General features: G+C 51.9%; 1 protein-coding gene across 3 annotated transcripts in view; it reads right to left on the reverse strand.

Annotated features, from left to right (window-relative positions):
• The window catches only part of LOC119977555 (NADPH oxidase 4), a 239,104-nt gene that overhangs the window by 67,250 nt on the left and 151,169 nt on the right, over positions 1 to 20,685 (reverse strand). For all 3 annotated transcript variants that reach the window (XM_038818627.1, XM_038818626.1, XM_038818625.1), the window contains exon 13: positions 16,457 to 16,538. In XM_038818627.1, the coding sequence (XP_038674555.1) occupies positions 16,457 to 16,538 (82 nt within the window). The remainder of the gene's footprint in view (positions 1 to 16,456; positions 16,539 to 20,685) is intronic.

The following is a 20,685-nucleotide window of genomic DNA, read 5'->3' on the forward strand; positions in this document are numbered from 1 at the left end:
AGGACCAACACGGCCAATTGAAAAAAAATGTTATCCATTGTAACAAATTTTTGATGATTATAGTGTGGCGACTAGAGTATTCCCTTGCCTTGCTTGACCTCCCCAAATTATCTCATACTCCCCCATATTGATTTCCATTTGCCACTTTATTGTCCATCTGACTACGCCATTGATATCTTCTTGCAGTCTGCAGCTTATAATAATAATAATCTTTATTGTCACAAGTAGGCTTAGATTAACACTGTGAAAAGCCTCTAGTCGCCACATTCCGGCGTCTGTTCGGGTACACTGAGGGAGAATGTCCAAATACCTAACAGCACGTTTTTGGGACTCGTGGGAGGAAACCGGAGCACCCGAAGGAAACCCACGCTGACACAGGAAAAACGTGCAGACGCCACACAGACAATGACCCAAGCCAGGAATTGAACCTGGGACCCTGGCTCTGTGAAGCAACAGTGCTAACCTCTGTGCTACCGTGCGGCCCGTTTCTTAAATAAATGACAAATGTTTCTATCATTTGCATAGATTTTAATTTTGTCCCCTACATTTAAATCTGAACTATTGACATGTACCATAAAATTCAAGGGACCTGCCTCTGATCCCTGCTAAACTCAACCAGAAATAACCTTTCAGTCAAAAAAACATCTGTCGGCCATTATACTTTTCTCTCCGGTCATTTAGACCCAACGTGCCCTTGGATCCCGTGTGCTTTTACTTTTCTGATCAGTCTTCTGTGTGGAACATAACCAAGAGCCTTGCTAAAATACACATTAGACTACATCAAATACACTATCATAGAATCATTGAATGGTGACAGCCTGGAATGAGGCCATTCAGTCCACATGTCCATGCTGGCTCTGCACAAGAGCAACTCAGCTTTTCCCACTCGGCTGTCCTTTCCTCTCAGCTCTGCAATTATTTTCTCTTCAGCTGCTTATTGAGTTCCATTTTGAAAGTGTAGCCATCTAAGATGGCAACCTGCAAAGTGTTATAACCTGCCTGCTTACCATTGGCTGGTGACTAATGACAATCCCACAATCCTTTGGGAGTATGACCTTCCCAGAATATATATGTTATTGTAAATAAATGTTATTTCTTTCTATCCTTCAACTCGTGCTGGATTCTTCGTGGCCCTCATAAAACAAAGGACCATGGGAATTGTGGCCAACCCAGGACTCAGACAGATACAGAGCTTATGTGTATCTGAAACGCAGGTAACCAGACCTGATCGAAATCCACTCCCCCCCCCCCAACTGCTCGTTTGCATTTTAATGGCCCATTTTCCCAGGACAATAGAACTCCAATCAAGAAACCGGTACAGCCACAGACTGATCGGCGCCACTCCCTTTACTCAGAAAGCCCAACTGCCAAGGTCAATGACCACTAAGGATCCGCCCAGCTACCAAGGCACCTGCCCCTTTATTGGCCGAGATCGAAGACAGTGATCAGAGCCCTGTCGAACTATTGGGTCTAAGGTTAAGGACCGCGCCAAAGAGCGCAAAATCCCAGAGGAATAAAAGAGAGCGCAGCCATGTGTTCTGTCTCTTTTGGATCCGGCCTGTGCCAACAACTGTAGCAGGAACAGCCAGCCAAGTTCAAGACCAACGATCGCTACCTGACGGATGAGCCCAGCAGAGACAGAGCCACTTTCTTCGAACCAGCCAAGCGAAATCCAGATAAAGGCCTTATCCATTTGCATGATGCCGGTCGCCCTGAAGTTAAGTATAGGTTATTGTAGCTGATAGGTGTAGTTTAACTCGTAGTAGATATTGTGTTTGCATGTCGACATAACTCTTGTGTATGTAAATAAACCATCTTTTGAACTAACTAACTAGCTGTGTGGTTATTTGATTGATATAAGGGAAGGCTTGTGGTTCACCAGCATTATCATTAATATTAGCAACAGTATTGGCGACGCTGTTGGGATAGAAAACGTGCACCATTTTTGGCGACTCCGATGGGATAACACCAACAAAAGCCAGAATTGAATATGCCTCTTCGATTTATACACATAGGATTGGGATGCCTTTGTAACCACTCTGCCATTCCTCTATTAGATAATAGACTTTATTAACGTAGAGGAAAGGGCTAACATTAGAAGCAGATGATGCTAATATAACATCACATGGATGAGTAACCAATATATACCATAAAGAAATTAAACAAGTGGTTCCAACCTCGTGCAGAGATCCCAATATGTAAATATTGCTGTAAATAAAGAGTAATTATTCAAAAAAAGTACAGTCTTGAGCAGCTAACGTTTGGAGGATAGACTTACCCTAAGGAACCCCATCTAGATGCTGAACACACAGTGAAACATGGCGGCTGACCCAGGACAATTTTAATAAGCAGCTACTGATCCATCACGTCATGAGATAAAGCAGCAAATTTAAGACTCTCTGATCCTTGAGAGAGTTTCTCTCTCAAGGGAATCTTGGGAGTGTGGACAGCAGTGAGCACAGACCCGGAGTGCGGACAGCAGTGAGCACAGACCCGGAGTGTGGACAGCAGTGAGCACAGACCCGGAGTGCGGACAGCAGTGAGCACAGACCCGGAGTGCGGACAGCAGTGAGCACAGACCCGGAGTGTGGACAGCAGTGAGCACAGACCCGGAGTGCGGACAGCAGTGAGCACAGACCCGGAGTGCGGACAGCAGTGAGCACAGACCCGGAGTGCGGACAGCAGTGAGCACAGACCCGGAGTGTGGACAGCAGTGAGCACAGACCCGGAGTGCGGACAGCAGTGAGCACAGACCCGGAGTGCGGACAGCAGTGAGCACAGACCTGGAGTGCGGACAGACCCGGAGTGCGGACAGCAGTGAGCACAGACCCGGAGTGCGGACAGCAGTGAGCACAGACCCGGAGTGCGGACAGCAGTGAGCACAGACCCGGAGTGCGGACAGCAGTGAGCACAGACCCGGAGTGCGGGCAGCAGTGAGCACAGACCCGGAGTGCGGACAGCAGTGAGCACAGACCCGGAGTGCGGACAGACCCGGAGTGCAGACAGCAGTGAGCACAGACCCGAAGTGCGGACAGACCTGGAGTGCGGACAGCAGTGAGCACAGACCCGGAGTGCAGACAGCAGTGAGCACAGACCCGGAGTGCGGACAGACCCGGAGTGCAGACAGCAGTGAGCACAGACCCGGAGTGCGAACAGCAGTGAGCACAGACCCGGAGTGCGGACAGACCCGGAGTGCAGATAGCAGTGAGCACAGACCCGGAGTGCGGACAGACCCGGAGTGCGGACAGCAGTGAGCACAGACCTGGAGTGCGGACAGCAGTGAGCACAGACCCGGAGTGCGGACAGACCCGGAGTGCGGACAGCAGTGAGCACAGACCCGGAGTGCGGACAGCAGTGAGCACAGACCCGGAGTGCGGACAGCAGTGAGCACAGACCCGGAGTGCGGACAGCAGTGAGCACAGACCCGGAGTGCGGACAGCAGTGAGCACAGACCCGGAGTGCGGACAGCAGTGAGCACAGACCCGGAGTGCGGACAGCAGTGAGCACAGACCCGGAGTGCGGACAGCAGTGAGCACAGACCCGGAGTGCGGACAGCAGCGAGCACAGACCCGGAGTGCGGACAGACCCGGAGTGCAGACAGCAGTGAGCACAGACCCGGAGTGCGGACAGACCCGGAGTGCAGACAGCAGTGAGCACAGACCCGGAGTGCGGACAGACCCGGAGTGCAGACAGCAGTGAGCACAGACCCGGAGTGCAGACAGCAGTGAGCACAGACCCGGAGTGCGGACAGCAGTGAGCACAGACCCGGAGTGCGGACAGCAGTGAGCACAGACCCGGAGTGCAGACAGCAGTGAGCACAGACCCGGAGTGCGGACAGACCCAGAGTGCGGACAGCAGTGAGCACAGACCCGGAGTGCGGACAGCAGTGAGCACAGACCCGGAGTGCGGACAGCAGTGAGCACAGACCCGGAGTGCGGACAGCAGTGAGCACAGACCCGGAGTGCGGACAGCAGTGAGCACAGACCCGGAGTGCGGACAGCAGTGAGCACAGACCCGGAGTGCGGACAGCAGTGAGCACAGACCCGGAGTGCGGACAGCAGTGAGCACAGACCCGGAGTGCAGACAGCAGTGAGCACAGACCTGGAGTGCGGACAGCAGTGAGCACAGACCCGGAGTGCGGACAGCAGTGAGCACAGACCCGGAGTGCGGACAGACCCGGAGTGCGGACAGCAGTGAGCACAGACCCGGAGTGCGGACAGACCCGGAGTGCGGACAGCAGTGAGCACAGACCCGGAGTGCGGACAGCAGTGAGCACAGACCCGGAGTGCGGACAGCAGTGAGCACAGACCCGGAGTGCGGACAGCAGTGAGCACAGACCCGGAGTGCGGACAGCAGTGAGCACAGACCCGGAGTGCGGACAGCAGTGAGCACAGACCTGGAGTGCGGACAGCAGTGAGCACAGACCCGGAGTGCGGACAGCAGTGAGCACAGACCCGGAGTGCGGACAGACCCGGAGTGCGGACAGCAGTGAGCACAGACCCGGAGTGCGGACAGACCCGGAGTGCAGACAACAGTGAGCACAGACCCGGAGTGCGGACAGCAGTGAGCACAGACCCGGAGTGCGGACAGCAGTGAGCACAGACCCGGAGTGCGGACAGCAGTGAGCACAGACCCGGAGTGCGGACAGCAGTGAGCACAGACCCGGAGTGCGGACAGCAGTGAGCACAGACCCGGAGTGCGGACAGCAGTGAGCACAGACCCGGAGTGCAGACAGCAGTGAGCACAGACCTGGAGTGCGGACAGACCCAGAGTGCGAACAGCAGTGAGCACAGACCTGGAGTGCGGACAGACCCGGAGTGTGGACAGCAGTGAGCACAGACCCGGAGTGCGGACAGCAGTGAGCACAGACCCGGAGTGCAGACAGCAGTGAGCACAGACCCGGAGTGCGGACAGACCCGGAGTGCGGACAGCAGTGAGCACAGACCTGGAGTGTGGACAGCAGTGAGCACAGACCCGGAGTGGAGACAGCAGTGAGCACAGACCCGGAGTGCGGACAGCAGTGAGCACAGACCCGGAGTGCAGACAACAGTGAGCACAGACCCGGAGTGCGGACAGCAGTGAGCACAGACCCGGAGTGCGGACAGCAGTGAGCACAGACCCGGAGTGCGGACAGACCCGGAGTGCAGACAGCAGTGAGCACAGACCCGGAGTGCGGACAGCAGTGAGCACAGACCCGGAGTGCAGACAACAGTGAGCACAGACCCGGAGTGCGGACAGCAGTGAGCACAGACCCGGAGTGCGGACAGCAGTGAGCACAGACCTGGAGTGCGGACAGACCCGGAGTGCGGACAGCAGTGAGCACAGACCCGGAGTGCGGACAGCAGTGAGCACAGACCCGGAGTGCGAACAGCAGTGAGCACAGACCTGGAGTGCGGACAGACCCGGAGTGTGGACAGCAGTGAGCACAGACCCGGAGTGCAGACAGCAGTGAGCACAGACCCGGAGTGCGGACAGCAGTGAGCACAGACCCAGAGTGCAGACAGCAGTGAGCACAGACCTGGAGTGCGGACAGACCCGGAGTGTGGACAGCAGTGAGCACAGACCCGGAGTGCAGACAGCAGTGAGCACAGACCCGGAGTGCGGACAGCAGTGAGCACAGACCTGGAGTGCGGACAGCAGTGAGCACAGACCCGGAGTGCGGACAGCAGTGAGCACAGACCCGGAGTGCGGACAGCAGTGAGCACAGACCTGACCTGGAGTGCGGACAGCAGTGAGCACAGACCCGGAGTGCGGACAGCAGTGAGCACAGACCCGGAGTGCGGACAGCAGTGAGCACAGACCCGGAGTGCGGACAGCAGTGAGCACAGACCCGGAGTGCGGACAGCAGTGAGCACAGACCCGGAGTGCGGACAGCAGTGAGCACAGACCCGGAGTGCAGACAGCAGTGAGCACAGACCTGGAGTGCGGACAGACCCGGAGTGCGGACAGCAGTGAGCACAGACCCGGAGTGCGGACAGCAGTGAGCACAGACCCGGAGTGCAGACAGCAGTGAGCACAGACCCGGAGTGCGGACAGCAGTGAGCACAGACCCAGAGTGCGAACAGCAGTGAGCACAGACCTGGAGTGCGGACAGACCCGGAGTGTGGACAGCAGTGAGCACAGACCCGGAGTGCGGACAGACCCGGAGTGCGGACAGCAGTGAGCACAGACCTGGAGTGTGGACAGCAGTGAGCACAGACCCGGAGTGCAGACAGCAGTGAGCACAGACCCGGAGTGCGGACAGCAGTGAGCACAGACCCGGAGTGCAGACAACAGTGAGCACAGACCCGGAGTGCGGACAGCAGTGAGCACAGACCTGGAGTGCGGACAGACCCGGAGTGTGGACAGCAGTGAGCACAGACCCGGAGTGCAGACAGCAGTGAGCACAGACCCGGAGTGCGGACAGCAGTGAGCACAGACCCAGAGTGCAGACAGCAGTGAGCACAGACCTGGAGTGCGGACAGACCCGGAGTGTGGACAGCAGTGAGCACAGACCCGGAGTGCAGACAGCAGTGAGCACAGACCCGGAGTGCGGACAGCAGTGAGCACAGACCTGGAGTGCGGGCAGCAGTGAGCACAGAGCCGGAGTGCGGGCAGCAGTGAGCACAGAGCCGGAGTGCGGACAGCAGTGAGCACAGACCCGGAGTGCGGACAGCAGCGAGCACAGACCCGGAGTGCGGACAGCAGCGAGCACAGAGCCGGAGTGCGGACAGCAGTGAGCACAGACCCGGAGTGCGGACAGCAGTGAGCACAGACCCGGAGTGCGGACAGCAGTGAGCACAGACCTGGAGTGCGGACAGCAGTGAGCACAGACCCGGAGTGCGGACAGCAGTGAGCACAGACCCGGAGTGCGGACAGACCCGGAGTGCAGACAGCAGTGAGCACAGACCCGGAGTGCGGACAGCAGTGAGCACAGACCCGGAGTGCGGACAGACCCGGAGTGTGGACAGCAGTGAGCACAGACCCGGAGTGCGGGCAGCAGTGAGCACAGACCCGGAGTGCGGACAGCAGTGAGCACAGACCCGGAGTGCGGACAGCAGTGAGCACAGACCCGGAGTGCGGACAGCAGTGAGCACAGACCCGGAGTGCAGACAGCAGTGAGCACAGACCCGGAGTGCGGACAGCAGTGAGCACAGACCTGGAGTGCGGACAGACCTGGAGTGCAGACAGCAGGATCTCTTGTTGACGACATGCTGGCAAGGCAGTTGGTCGATGAAATGTCAACTTCCTATGAGGAAGTCCTTCAGGAATTTGATTCATACTTCAGCATCCGTAAGAACTTAATTAGAAAAAGGGCAGAATTTACAAGCGAAAATAAAGGCCAAGTTAAAGTATTGTTAAGGTATAGATTCGTTCATCAACATCTGTACATACTGGAAGAGAACTGCAATTATAGAATCTTCAGCGATGAACTGATTCACGACAGAATCAGTGTAGGGGTCTTATCAGATCTCTGAGGGAAAAGAGAGGTTTTAATACTCGTCAAGGCAGTATAAATTGAGGGGTAAACTGAGCTTGGAATACAAAATGCGGCACTTGTTTGCAAAGAAGGCGCGGTTCCATGGAAAAGATCGACTGAGACCATTTAGACTTTAGACCATAAGAGAGGAAGTGCACCAGAGCCTAAACCCGCCATAACGTGGAAAAGCACGCCAAACACCATCTTGAAATGTCTTAGGTGTGGCGGGAATAAACCACACAGCGGGTGGAATGTGCAGCTGGCAGGGCAGAGTGCTACAACTGTCGAACAATTGGACACTTCAAAATATGAAGAAAATATTAAAGCAGAGTCACACACAAGAAATGGATGATGCACAAAAATGGGCATTAACCTACCAGGGGGCGTGGGTCAATGACACTGAAAACTTAAAATAGATGGACATCCCACCAAGCTTAAATACGATACAGCTGAAGTCCGGGACAATGTATTGGTGGGAGACTGACAGAGAAAAGAGAGAAGGCACTGCCGTCAAAAGAGCTCCACAACCAAGATCATACAGGATTGAGACAGACCAGGGATTTACAAAGAGAAACACAGCACCTTAACATCCTTGGAAAAAAAACAATAGAAACCTGGGAAGTCTGCTCTGATCGTGAAGAGAAATAAGACAAATTCTACAACCACCCAGGGGAAGAACATTAACGCCAGCATAAGTGAGAGCTTAGAATATCATCAAACTCAGATCAAGATTAGGGAGAATGGTCGAGGCACCTCAGAGATTACGAGTGTGAAGTCTGAGAATTTGCGAGGGAGATGTAGGAGGATGGAAATATGATAAGGCAATAAACTGAGGGGGGGGGGGGGGGTGCAGAGATGTAGGATAACACATTCTGGTAAAAGGTCATCTCGGCTTCAAACACCAACTCTGTTTTTCTCCACAGAATTCACATAATAGAATTGTTATGGCGCAGAATGCAATTCCCCTGCCTTTTCCCCATTCCCCTACATATGGCTTCTATTCAAATAATCATCTAATGTCCTCTTGAATCCCTCAGTAGAACCTCCCCCCCAACACAATTCCAGGCAGTGCATTCCAGAACCACTCGTGTGAAAAAGTTTTTTCTCACATAACATTTGCTCTGTAACCATTGTAAATCACGTTCTTGATCCTTTTCTAAGCGGGAACAGTTTCTCCATATCTACTCTGTGCAATCCCCTCATGCTTTTGAATGTCTCCATCAAATCTCCTCTCTACCTTCTTCTCCCCAAGGAAAACAATCTCAACCTCTTCAATCTATCCTCATAACTAAGTTTCTCATCCCTGGAACCATTCTTGTAAACCTTGACTGCATTCTCTCCAATTAATTCACATCTTCCCATAGTGTGGTGCCCAGAACAATTATTCAGCCAACTTTGTATCCTCTTTGCTACTGTTCCTTTTATTCTATGAGCTATAACCTTTCTCACAAGTCTGTTGTGTGGCACTGTATCAAATGTCTTCTGAAAGTCCAAGTACACCACACAACAGCATTAGCCTCAAAGACCTTTCTGTTACTTCCTGAGTTTTACCAGCAATTTTGTTTTTATTTCAGATTTCCAACATCCGCAAGGTTTTACTTTTGTGACGTTGAGAGGAGATTTGCTAGAGATATTCAGAATCATGAAGGGTCTAGTCAGAGTAGATAGGGCGAAACAATTCCCATTTGTGGAAAAATGATTGGCAAAAAAGCAGTGTCGATATGAGGAAGAACACTTTTTTTACACAATGAGTGATTAGGATCTGGAATGCACCCTCTGGAGACTGGTGGAGGCAGATTTAATCCTGGCTTTCAAAAGGAAATTGGATAAGCACCAGAAGAGAAAGCAGTTGGGAAAGTGCACTAGAGCGGGACTAGCTGAGCTGTTCTTGCAAAGAACCCGCACTTTGTAAAAAATTTTGAGTACCCAATTCTTTTTTTTTCCAATTAAGGAGCAATTTAATGTGGCCAATCCACTTAACCTGCCCATCTTTGGGTTGTGTGGATGAAACCCACGCAGACACGGGGAGAATTTGCAAACTCCACACAAACAGTGATCCGGGGACGGGATCGAACCCGGGTCCTCAGCGCTGTAGACAGCAGTGCTAACCACTGCACCACCGTGCCTCCCTATCAAAGAACTGACATGACTAGCCGAGTAACCTTCTGTGGTCTAAGCACACAATACTTCTCTCAGCCACCCTCGAAAGTTTAAGCAGGGCAGTATCTGAGCTGGTGACTGCAAGGGTGGAGAAGAAGTGATGGTACTTCTTCTTTCTCATTCACATTTTGCTCTTGCACAGCTGCTTGATCTGATGCCAGTTCCGCAGTAGCTGAAAGTCGACAAGAACAAAGGTAGGGTCATGGAAAGAGGAAGGGAGGGGGGCAAACCTAAAGGTGCATCTTTAAATTATCTGCAACGTGTAACTAAGAAGAGCTTGTCAGGACTTCCGGTGGCGGCGATGACGTAGGAAGCCGCACATTTGGGAGCTCCCGTTTCAAACGGACTTTTCGGCTCTTTTTAGAGCCCAAAACGGAAATTTTTCGACATCTCCCGGTGGGAGAAGGTGTGCTGATTGACTTTCTCCGCAGTTCATGACTCGTACTCGGAGTGGAAAGGGGGAAAAAACGGCAGCAGCTCCCCAGAAGAAACGGGGGAAGGAATCCAAGATGGCAGCCGGCGGAGCTCCAGAGGAGTGGAAGCAGTGGGCCCAGGAGCAGCAAGCTGCTCTCCTGCGCTGTTTTGCAGATTTCAAGGCTGAGGTGCTGAGCTCTCTGCAGGAAACAAACAAAAGGCTCTCGGAGATTCAGACGACCCAGAGTGCTGCCATCAAGGCGTTGCAGACGCAGGCCACTGAACGAGAGGAGGAGGCCGTGGTCCTCGTGAATAAGGTGGAGGGGCATGAGGCACTCCACAAGAAGTGGCAGGACCGCTTCGAGGAGCTTGATCACCGCATGAGGTGGAAAAATCTGCGGATCTTGGGCCTTGCGGAGGGGCTGGAGGGGTCGGACCTGACAACCTACGTGGCTACGATGCTGAACTCGCTAATGGGGGCCGGGTCTTTCCATCTGCCCTTGGAGCTGGAGGGAGCACACAGAGTACTGGCCAGGAGGCCTAAGGAGAATGAACCCCCGTGTGCGGTGCTGGTGAGGTTCCACCGGTTCAGTGATCGGGAGTGTGTGCTGCGCTGGGCCAAGAAGGTGAAGAGCAGCAACTGGGAGAATGGGGTAGTACGGATCTACCAGGATTGGAGTGCGGAGGTGGCTAAGCGGCTGTCCAGGTTTAATCGGACGAAAGAGGTGCTTTACAAGAAGAAGAAGAACAAAGTTCGGAATGTTGCAGCCTGCGCGCCTGTGGGTAACTTATTCGGACCGGCATTATTATTTCGATTCCCCGGAGGAGGCGTGGGCCTTCGTGCGGACGGAGAAACTGGACTTGAACTAGGGGTTGGGGGTTGCGGGGTCGGTTGTAATACTTTATTGCTGGTTTCTGCTGTTGCTGTGTTCTCTTTTTCTGTACTTTTGCAATCTTTATATGGTTATTTATTCTGTTGATCTGTTTTTTTTTGCTGTGGGGCATTGTTTGAGTTTTGTATCTTGCGGGGAGGGTTGGGGGGGTTTGTTGTATTCTATGTCGGGTTGGGGGTATGGAGTGGGGCTGGTATTTGTGAGCTGCGTCAGAAGGGTGTGGTGGGGCAGTGCGAAAGCGTGGGCTTTCCTCTGGTTTCCCGCGCTGCTGTGCTGGGGGTGGAGACGATGACAGGGGAGGCGGGGCCTTAACTGGTTCTTCCCCGCGCTGGAGCGGTGCCTGGAGGATGGATAGGATGGGGGATGATCCCACTTTGGGAGGGGTCGGGTTATTGGCGGGAGTTTCCAGAGTCAGCAGAAGTTAGCTGACACATGGAAGTACAATGGAGGACAGTTCGCGGCTAGGAGGGTTCCGAGCCTGGGGGGAAGGGAGGGGGGGAAGGTGAATACCGGGTTGCTGCTGGCAGGGTCAGGAAGGAGCTGGTGAGGGCCGGGGGGACAGAGGTGATGTGTTGTCGCTGTGGGGACTGGGGCGGGCAGTCGACGGGCTATGGCTAGTCGACGGGGGAGGGGGGCGGCACGCCCTCTGATCCGGTTGGTCACATGGAATGCGAGAGGATTGAATGGGCCGGTGAAGCAGTCGAGGGTACGTGCTCATCTGAGGGGGCTAAAGGCAGATGTGGCAATGCTTCAGGAGACCCACCTGAAGGTGGCAGACCAGGTCCGTCTGAGGAAGGGGTGGGTGGGGCAGGTTTTCCACTCTGGGTTGGATGTGATGAACCGGGGAGAGGCGATTCTGGTGGGGAAAAATGTGTTGTTTGAGGCATCGGAGGTGGTGGCGGATAAGGGGGTAGGTATGTTATGGTTAGGGGCAGGCTACAAGGAGAGAAGGTGGTACTGGCTAGTGTGTATGCCCCAAATTGGGACGATGCGGGCTTTATGAGGCGTATGTTGGGATGGGTCCCGGATCTAGAGGCGGGAGGTCTGATCATGGGGGGGGACTTCAATACGGTGTTGGATCCTTCACTGGATCGATCCAGCTCTAGGACAGGTAGGAGGCCGGCGGCGGCAAAGGTGCTGAGGGGGTTTATGGACCAGATGGGAGGGGTGGACCCATGGAGGTTTGTGAGGCCGAGGGCACGGGAGTACTCTTTCTTCTCCCACGTACATAGGGTCTACTCTCGGATAGATTTCTTCGTGGTGAGTAGGGGACTGATTCCGAGAGTGGAGGAGGCCGAGTATTCGGCCATTGCAATCTCCGACCACGCTCCGCATTGGATAGAGTTGGAGATGGGGGAGGTGCGGGACCAGCGCCCGTTGTGGCGGTTGGATGTGGGGTTGTTGGCGGAGGAGGAGGTGTGTAGGTGGGTCCGGGCAAGTATTGAGGGGTACCTCGAGGTGAATGATACGGGGGAGATTCAGGTGAGGGTGGTCTGGGAAACCCTGAAGGCAGTGATTCGTGGGGAGCTGATATCCATCCGGGCACACAGGGAGAGGAGCGAGAGGAGTGAGAGGGATAGACTGGTGGGAAGGATGCTGGAGGTAGACAGGAGGTACGCAGAGGCACCAGAGGAGGGACTATTGGGGGAGAGGCGCAGCCTGCAAGCTAAATTTGATTTGCTGACCACTAGAAAGGCGGAGGCACAGTGGAGGAAGGCACAAGGGGCAGTGTACGAACATGGTGAAAAGGCGAGTAGGATGCTGGCTCATCAGCTCCGCAAGCGGGATGCGGCTAAGGAAATTGCTGGAGTGAGAGACAAGAGTGGGAATGTGGTGCGGAAGGGGGTAGAGGTGAATGAGGTCTTCAAGGACTTTTACGGGGAACTGTACCGGTCGGAGCCAACAGGGGAGAGGAGGGGAATGGAGAGGTTCCTCGACGGGCTTTCTTTCCCGAAGGTGCAGGAGGAGCAGGTGGAGGGGTTGTGGGCACTGATTGAGCTGGAGGAGCTAGTTAAGGAGATCGGGCAGATGCAGCCAGGGAAGGCACCGGGGCCGGATGGGTTCCCGGTGGAATTTTATAAAAAGTTTGTGGACCTAGTGGGCCCCTTGCTGGTGCGGACACTTAATGAAGCGTAGGAAGGGGGGACTTTGCCTCTGTCGATGTCGCGGGCGCTGATCTCGTTAATCTTAAAGAGGGACAAGGACCCCCAGCAGTGTGGTTCATACAGGCCCATATCTCTCCTCAACGTAGATGCCAAGGTGCTGGCAAAAATCCTGGCCACCAGGATAGAGGACTGTGTGCCAGGGGTTGTACACGAGGACCAGACAGGGTTTGTGAAGGGAAGGCAGCTGAACACGAATGTGCGGAGATTGTTGAATGTCATCATGATGCCGGCGATTGAGGGGGAGGCAGAGATAGTGGTGGCGCTGGATGCAGAGAAGGCCTTCAATAGAGTGGAGTGGGGGTACTTATGGGAGGTGTTGGGGAGGTTTGGATTTGGTGAGGGGTTTATTAGATGGGTGAGGCTGCTATATGAGGCCCCGATGGCGTGCCTGGCCACGAATGGGAGGAGGTCGGAGTACTTCCGGCTTTACCGAGGGACCAGGCAGGGTTGCCCCCATCCCCCTTGTTGTTTGCATTGGCAATCGAGCCGCTGGTGATGGCATTGAGGGATTCAGAGAGGTGGCGAGGTTTGGTGCGAGGTGGGGAGGAACATAGGGTGTCGTTGTATGCCGATGACCTGTTACTGTATGTGGCGGACCTGGTGGGAGCGATGCCGGGGGTGATGGAGCTGCTAGCTGAGTTTGGGACCTTTTCAGGTTATAAACTAAATTTAGGCAAGAGTGAGGTGTTTGTGGTGCACCCTGGAGACCAGGAGGAAGGAATTGGTAGGCTCCCGCTTAGGCGGGCAGGGGAGAGTTTTAGGTACCTGGGGGTGCAGGTGGCCAGGGACTGGGGGACTCTTCACAAACATAATTTCACCAGGCTTGTAGATCAGATGGAGGAGGAGTTCAAGAGGTGGGACATGCTGCCATTGTCGCTGGCGGGGAGGGTGCAGTCCGTCAAAATGACGGTGCTTCCGAGGTTCTTGTTCCTCTTTCAGTGCCTGCCCATCTTTATCCCCAGGGCCTTCTTTAGGAGAGTGACTAGCAGTATCTTGAGCTTTGTGTGGGCACATGGGACTCCGAGAGTGAAGAGAGTTTTCCTGGAGCGAGGGAGGGATAAAGGCGGGCTGGCGCTGCCCAACCTTTTGGGGTACTATTGGGTGGCCAATGTGTCAATGGTGCGTAAATGGGTGATGGAGGAGGGAGGAGGGAGGGGCGGCGTGGAAAAGAATGGCGATGGCATCATGTAGAGTTACGAGCCTGGGTGCCATGGTAACGGAGCCGTTGCCGCTCTCCCCTAAAAGGTTTACCACGAGCCCGGTGGTGGCGGCGACCCTAAGAATCTGGGGACAGCGGAGAAGGCATAGGGGGGAAACAGGGGGCTCGATGGAGGCTCCATTGGGTGGCAATCATTGGTTCATCCCGATGGGGGATTTAGGGGGTGGTAAAGTGTGGGCATCAGTAAATTGAGGGACCTGTTTATTGGCGGGAGGTTTGCGGGCCTGGGGGAACTGGAAGATAAATTTGGGCTTCCCCAAGGGAACATGTTCAGATACTTGCAGGTAAAGGCGTTTGCTAGGCGACAGGTAGAGGGATTCCCTTTGCTACCCTCGCGGGGGACGATGGACAGAGTGCTTTCGGGGGTGTGGGTCGGAGAGGGGAAGGTGTCTGACATCTATAAGGTAATGCAGGAGGTGGAGGAGTCGTCAGTGGAGGAGCTGAAGGCTAAATGGGAGGGGGAACTTGGGGAGCAGATAGAGGACGGGACTTGGGCGGATGCCTTGGAGAGAGTCAACTCTTCCTCTTCATGTGCGAGGCTTAGTCTCATCCAATTTAAGGTGCTGCACCGGGCCCACATGTCCGGGACTAGGATGAGTAGGTTCTTTGGGGGTGAGGACAGGTGCACCAGATGTTCGGGGAGTCCAGCGAATCATGCCCATATGTTCTGGGCATGCCCAGCACTGGAAGAATTCTGGAAGGGGGTGGCGGGGACGGTGTCGAGGGTGGTTGGATTCAGGGTCAAACCAGGGTGGGGACTCGCGATTTTCGAAGTTGCGGTGGAGCCGGGAGTGCAGGAGGCGAAAGAGGCCGGTGTTTTGGCCTTTGCGTCCCTAGTAGCCCGGCGGAGGATCTTGCTGCAGTGGAAGGATGTGAGGCCCCCAAGTGTGGAGACCTGGGTCAATGACATGGCGGGATTTATAAAGTTGGGAAGGGTCAAATTTGCCCTGAGAGGATCAGTACAAGGGTTCTATAAACGGTGGCAGCCTTTTCTGGACTTCCTGGCTCAAAGATAGGTAACTGGGTCAATAGCAGCAGCAACCCGGGGGGGGGGGTAGTTTCTATTTTTTTTCACTACGGTTATGTAACTTAACATTGTGTTAATTTAAGTTGTTGTTAATATGTTGGGTTGTTCATTGAGGAGGAGCGAAGGTTCATGATTGTTGTCATTACTGTTATTGTTGGTATTTTAGTATGGTTTGATGTTGTTGTATAAATTCAAAATTTTTCAATAAAAATTATTTTTTTTAAAAGAAGAGCTTGTCAGAAACGACAGATTTTTGTGTATTTCATCCCTCATTTCCAGAGACTTCCTTTTACAAATATTAAGCAATACGTACAGATGAATTACCCTATAATACAGCTCGTAGGTGTGTCAGGGTTGCCAATGTTCTGATAGCCGTGCCTTGCCTAATTTCCACTTCTGAGATCAATCTCCCTTTGCAATTCTCTGGAAAAGTTGGCATTTCAATCTTCTCAGTTACCACCCTCTTCTGGATCCATCTTTCTCTCTGTGCCTTCAAACCTCTGCATTGCATCCTACTGTCAGCGTGCCAACAATGATCCCTGAGACATGCCCACCAAGTTCCACCTATATTGTCTGGAGTTCCCATTCTAAGTATTTCACTTCACTGACTGGTTTTCCTATTCTTCAGCTCTCATCTCATCTATTGACATGGGCTGCCTTTCCTCAACAATCCCTATCCTTTTAACCTTATTTCCCTTTCTTTGTCACCCTCCATCACTGCTAGTTGACTTTTTAGAGTCTTGGCTACCCGATCATTCCTGCTGACCTAAATTTCCATTCCCGACTTTTCCTCACTTGCATTGTGTGGATATCTGTTGTTGTGATGTTTGCTTCCCCTGCTAACCGGAATTGTGCTCACTTCATTAGCATTTCCCTCACTGGTGGATCTCTTGTGCATCAAGCTGCTTGTCTCGTTGATTGAATTCTTTATCTCTGCCCTTCCTTCTCCCTATCCCACCCCTCTGCCATTGTCCAAATGTAATATCTCTCTCACCATGGTCTCAACTCCCCGTGAACTACAGGAGATGAATTAATATTAAAGTGACGTAAGTATCAGATTAATATAACTAAAAATCAGATATGTTCATTGTTGTAAATAACAGCAGCATTCAGGCTTACTTTGGGTAATTTCTCTGCTGCAGTATTGGCAGGATCTCTGTATCGGAATTTGGATCAGATAGCAGCAACTCTCGAAATTTCTCTGCAAGAGATTGATATGGATTAATAAAAATATACAAAAATTATTTGTTATATCTGCTATATTATTAACGTCCAGTGTTGATCTCATTTGTTGCAATTCAATGCACAGCAATAATGTTTATTCATATAGGTCTCTGGAAAGGCCAGCACAACTTTCCATTACTCTGAATTGGTTTAAGTAGTAGGTTTTGTCACTTCTTAACAGTTCTCGGGTAAGTTTGCAAAATCAGAGTTGGATTGCCAGTCCTCTCCTACTTCCTTACCTTTAGATTTTTTCGATCCTGTCTCACCTGACCTTCCAACTCAGGATGGGCGAGCAGTGTGCAGTGGGCAAGGTCCAACTAATTTCAACCCAGGGAGAAGATAGGTTTAACAGGTACAGTGTCAGAATTTAGGGTTGGGGAGGAGGGTTGTCAATCACTTTGGAGGTGGGGATCACACAGTCAGCAGGAAAGGTGTTTCAGTTGATTTGGGGGGAAGTCCCATGGACATGGGAGTCCCATGGAGGGTTGATGTGGGTCTGTAAATTAATTACCGATACGATGAATGTGCTCTAAATTCTTTTAGCATTTTCTGGGTGCACATTGCTCAACAACAGCCAGAAGTATCAGAGTTTTGGATAATTCCTAGCGCAGGGCCCTGAGGACAGTTGTATAAAATATATAGTGAAATAGGTAACGTGATGGCTGATGTGAAGACAGTAAGAGTTGTCTCTGTTTCTGCCCTCTGCCATTTTTCAAGGACAGGGAAGAGTTTAACAAAAGAACAATGAACAAAGAAAAGTACAGCACAGGAACAGGCCCTTCGGCCCTCCAAGCCTGTGCCGACCATGCTACCTGTCTAAACTAAAATCTTTTACACTTCCTGGGTCCATATCCCTCTATTCCCATCCTATTCATGTATTTGTCAAGATGCCCCTAAAATGTCATTATCGTCCCTGCTTCCACCACCTCCTCCGGCAGCGAGTTCCAGGCACCCACTACCCTCTGTGTAAAAAATTTGCCTCGTACGTCTACTCTAAACCTTGCCCCTTGCACCTTAAACCTATGCCCCCTAGTAATTGACCCCTCTACTCCGGAAAAAGTCTCTGACTATCCACTCTGTCTATGCCCCTCATAATTTTGCAGACCTCTATCAGGTCGCCCCTCAAACTCCGTTGTTCCAGTGAGAACAAACCGAGTTTATTCAACCGCTCCTCACAGCTAATGCTCTCCATACCAGGCAACATCCTGGTAAATCTCTTCTGCACCCTCTCTAAAGCCTCCACAACCGTCTGGTAGTGTGGCGACCAGAATTGAACACTATACTCCAAGTGTGGCCTAACTAAGGTTCTAAACAGCTGCAACATGACTTGCCAATTCTTATACTTAATGCCCCAGCCAATGAAGGCAAGCATGCCGTATGCCCCCTTGACTATCTTCTCCACCTGTGTTGCCCCTTTTAGTGAACTGTGGACCTGTACACCTAGAAGTCTCTGACTTTCAATACTCTTGAGGGTTCTACCATTCACTGTATATTCCCTACCTGCATTAGACCTTCCAAAATACATTACCTCATATTTGTCCGGATTAAACTCCATCTGCCATCTCTCTGCCAAAGTCTCCAAACAATCTAAATCCTGCTGTATCCTCGGACAATCCTCATCGCTATCCGCAATTTCACCAACCTTTGTGTCGTCTGCAAACTTACTAATCAGACCAGTTACATTTTCCTCCAAATCATTTATATATACTACGAACAGCAAAGGTCCCATCACTGATCCCTGCGGAACACCACTAATCACAGCCCTCCAATTCGAAAAGCATCCTTCCATTGCTACTCTCTGCCTTCTATGAACTAGCCAGTTCTGTATCCATCTTGCCAGCTCACCTCTGATCCCGTGTGACTTCACCTTTTGTACCAGTCTACCATGAGGGACCTTGTCAAAGGCCTTACTGAAGGCCATATAGACAACATCCACTGCCCTGTCTGCATCAATCATCTTTGTGACATCTTCGAAAAACTCTATCAAGTTAGTGAGACACGACCTCCCCTTCACAAAACCATGCTGCCTCTCGCTAATACATCCATTTGCTTCCAAATGGGAGTAGATCCTGTCTCGATGAATTCTCTCCAGTATTTTCCCTACCACTGACGTAAGGCTCACCAGTCTGTAGTTCCCTGGATTATCCTTGCTACCCTTCTTAAACAAAGGAACAACATTGGCTATTCTCCAGTCCTCCGGGACATCACCTGAAGACAGTGGGGATCCAAAGATTTGTGTCAAGGCCTCAGCAATTTCCTCTCTAGCCTCCTTCAGTATTCTGGGGTAGATCCCATCAGGCCCTGGGGACTTATCTACCTTAATATTTTTCAAGACGCCCAATGCCTCGTCTTTTTGGATCTCAATGTGGCCCAGGCTATCTACACACCCTTCTCCAGACTCAACATCCACCAATTCCTTCTCTTTGGTGAATACTGATGCAAAGTATTCATTTAGTACCTCGCCCATTTCCTCTGGCTCCACACATTGATTCCCTTGCCTATCCTTCAGTGGGCCAACCCTTTCCCGGTCTACCCTCTTGCTTTTTATGTAGGTATAGAAATCCTTGGGATTGTCCTTAACCCTATTTGCCAATGACTTTTCGTGACCCCTTCTAGCCCTCCTGACTCCTTGCTTAAATTCCTTCCTACGTTCCTTATATTCCACAAAGGCTTCATCTGTCCCCAGCCTTCTAGCCCTGACAAATGCCTCCTTTTTCTTTTTGATGAGGCCCAACAATATCTCTTGTTATCCAAGGTTCCCGAAATTTGCCGTATTTATCCTTCTTCCGCACAGGAACATGCCCATCCTGAATTTCTTTCAACTGACATTTGAAAGCCTCCCACATGTCAGATGTTGATTTACCCTCAAACATCCGCCAGTTCTTCATATGGTTCTTCAGTTCCCGCCTAATATTGTTATAATTAGCCTTCCCCCAATTTAGCACATTCACCCTAGGACCACTCTTATCCTTGTCCACCAGCACTTTAAAACTTACTGAATTGTGGTCACTGTTGCCGAAATGCTCCCCTACTGAGACCTCTACCACCTGGCCGGGCTCATTCCCCAATACCAGGTCCAGCACAGCCACTTCCCTAGTTTGGGCATCAAACCAGACTTGCTCCTATTAATGAGGTACTTAGCATCAGGGTGGGCTCATCAAGAACACACCCCAGTAAGTTGTTCTAATTTTTAGAGGCAGCTGGACTTTGGCAACTATTGTGATTCAAATCAGCTCAGTGGAGACAGGAACAGAATCAGCTGTCAGTTATCTGAGATGCAGTTCAAAATGGCGCAGAAGAGGCTGAGCATGGCAGAGCAGTGTTACCCAGTTATATAAAATTCCACAGATTTTAAATAACTCATCATCTGCCTTCTGTTGCACGGTGGGAAATTTCAACTTTGCCAACTTTTGTCCCAATGTTCCACAGCAATGGCTGCCAAAATGAGTCAGAATGGGCTGGATTCTCCGATTCTGGGGCTATGTCCCCAAGCCGTCGTGGGAATGGTGGCGTTTTACCCCATAAAAACTGGTGCAAAACGGCCACTGATTCCCCGTTTTGCTGGAGGCTAGCAGGCAGCATAGAGTGCCCAGCTCTAGCTGCCGATACGGCCGCGCCGCCCCCGATTTGGTCGGTAACTCGGATTCTCCAGCCGTTCGCCGACTGTGGTTTCGGCGTCGGCGACCGGAGAATCCATCCCTATGTGTCCCACCTTTTGACTGATCCATATCCGTTCCCATGCACTTGCCAGTTCGTTGAGTGGCAGACCTGCCTTTTAAGCAATTAACTCCCCAACTCAATCAAAAAGCAGTCACTTCCTGTTTTGAGTCAGGGGTGGGATCATGACCAGAATCAAACCCACCTCCCAATTTCTGTCTCCAATAGGGAATTCCAAGCCTTAAATTTCTAGAAAACCTTTGCTTAAATTCGTCACAAAAGGCTGCTTCTGAAATTGGAAATCACAGAAAAAAAACTCTGAGGCAAAGAATACAACAAATAATGCAATGGCGTTGAGACAGGATTGGATGTATCACTAATTAGTGTTGGGATTATTGCCAATTTACATTAAATGATTTGGACTTGAAAACCCAATGCAAGCTGGTCTATTAATTGGAATGGGCAGG

Source organism: Scyliorhinus canicula, chromosome 14 (assembly GCF_902713615.1).
Source record: "Scyliorhinus canicula chromosome 14, sScyCan1.1, whole genome shotgun sequence".
In the NCBI taxonomy this organism is placed as follows: Eukaryota; Metazoa; Chordata; class Chondrichthyes; order Carcharhiniformes; family Scyliorhinidae; genus Scyliorhinus; species Scyliorhinus canicula.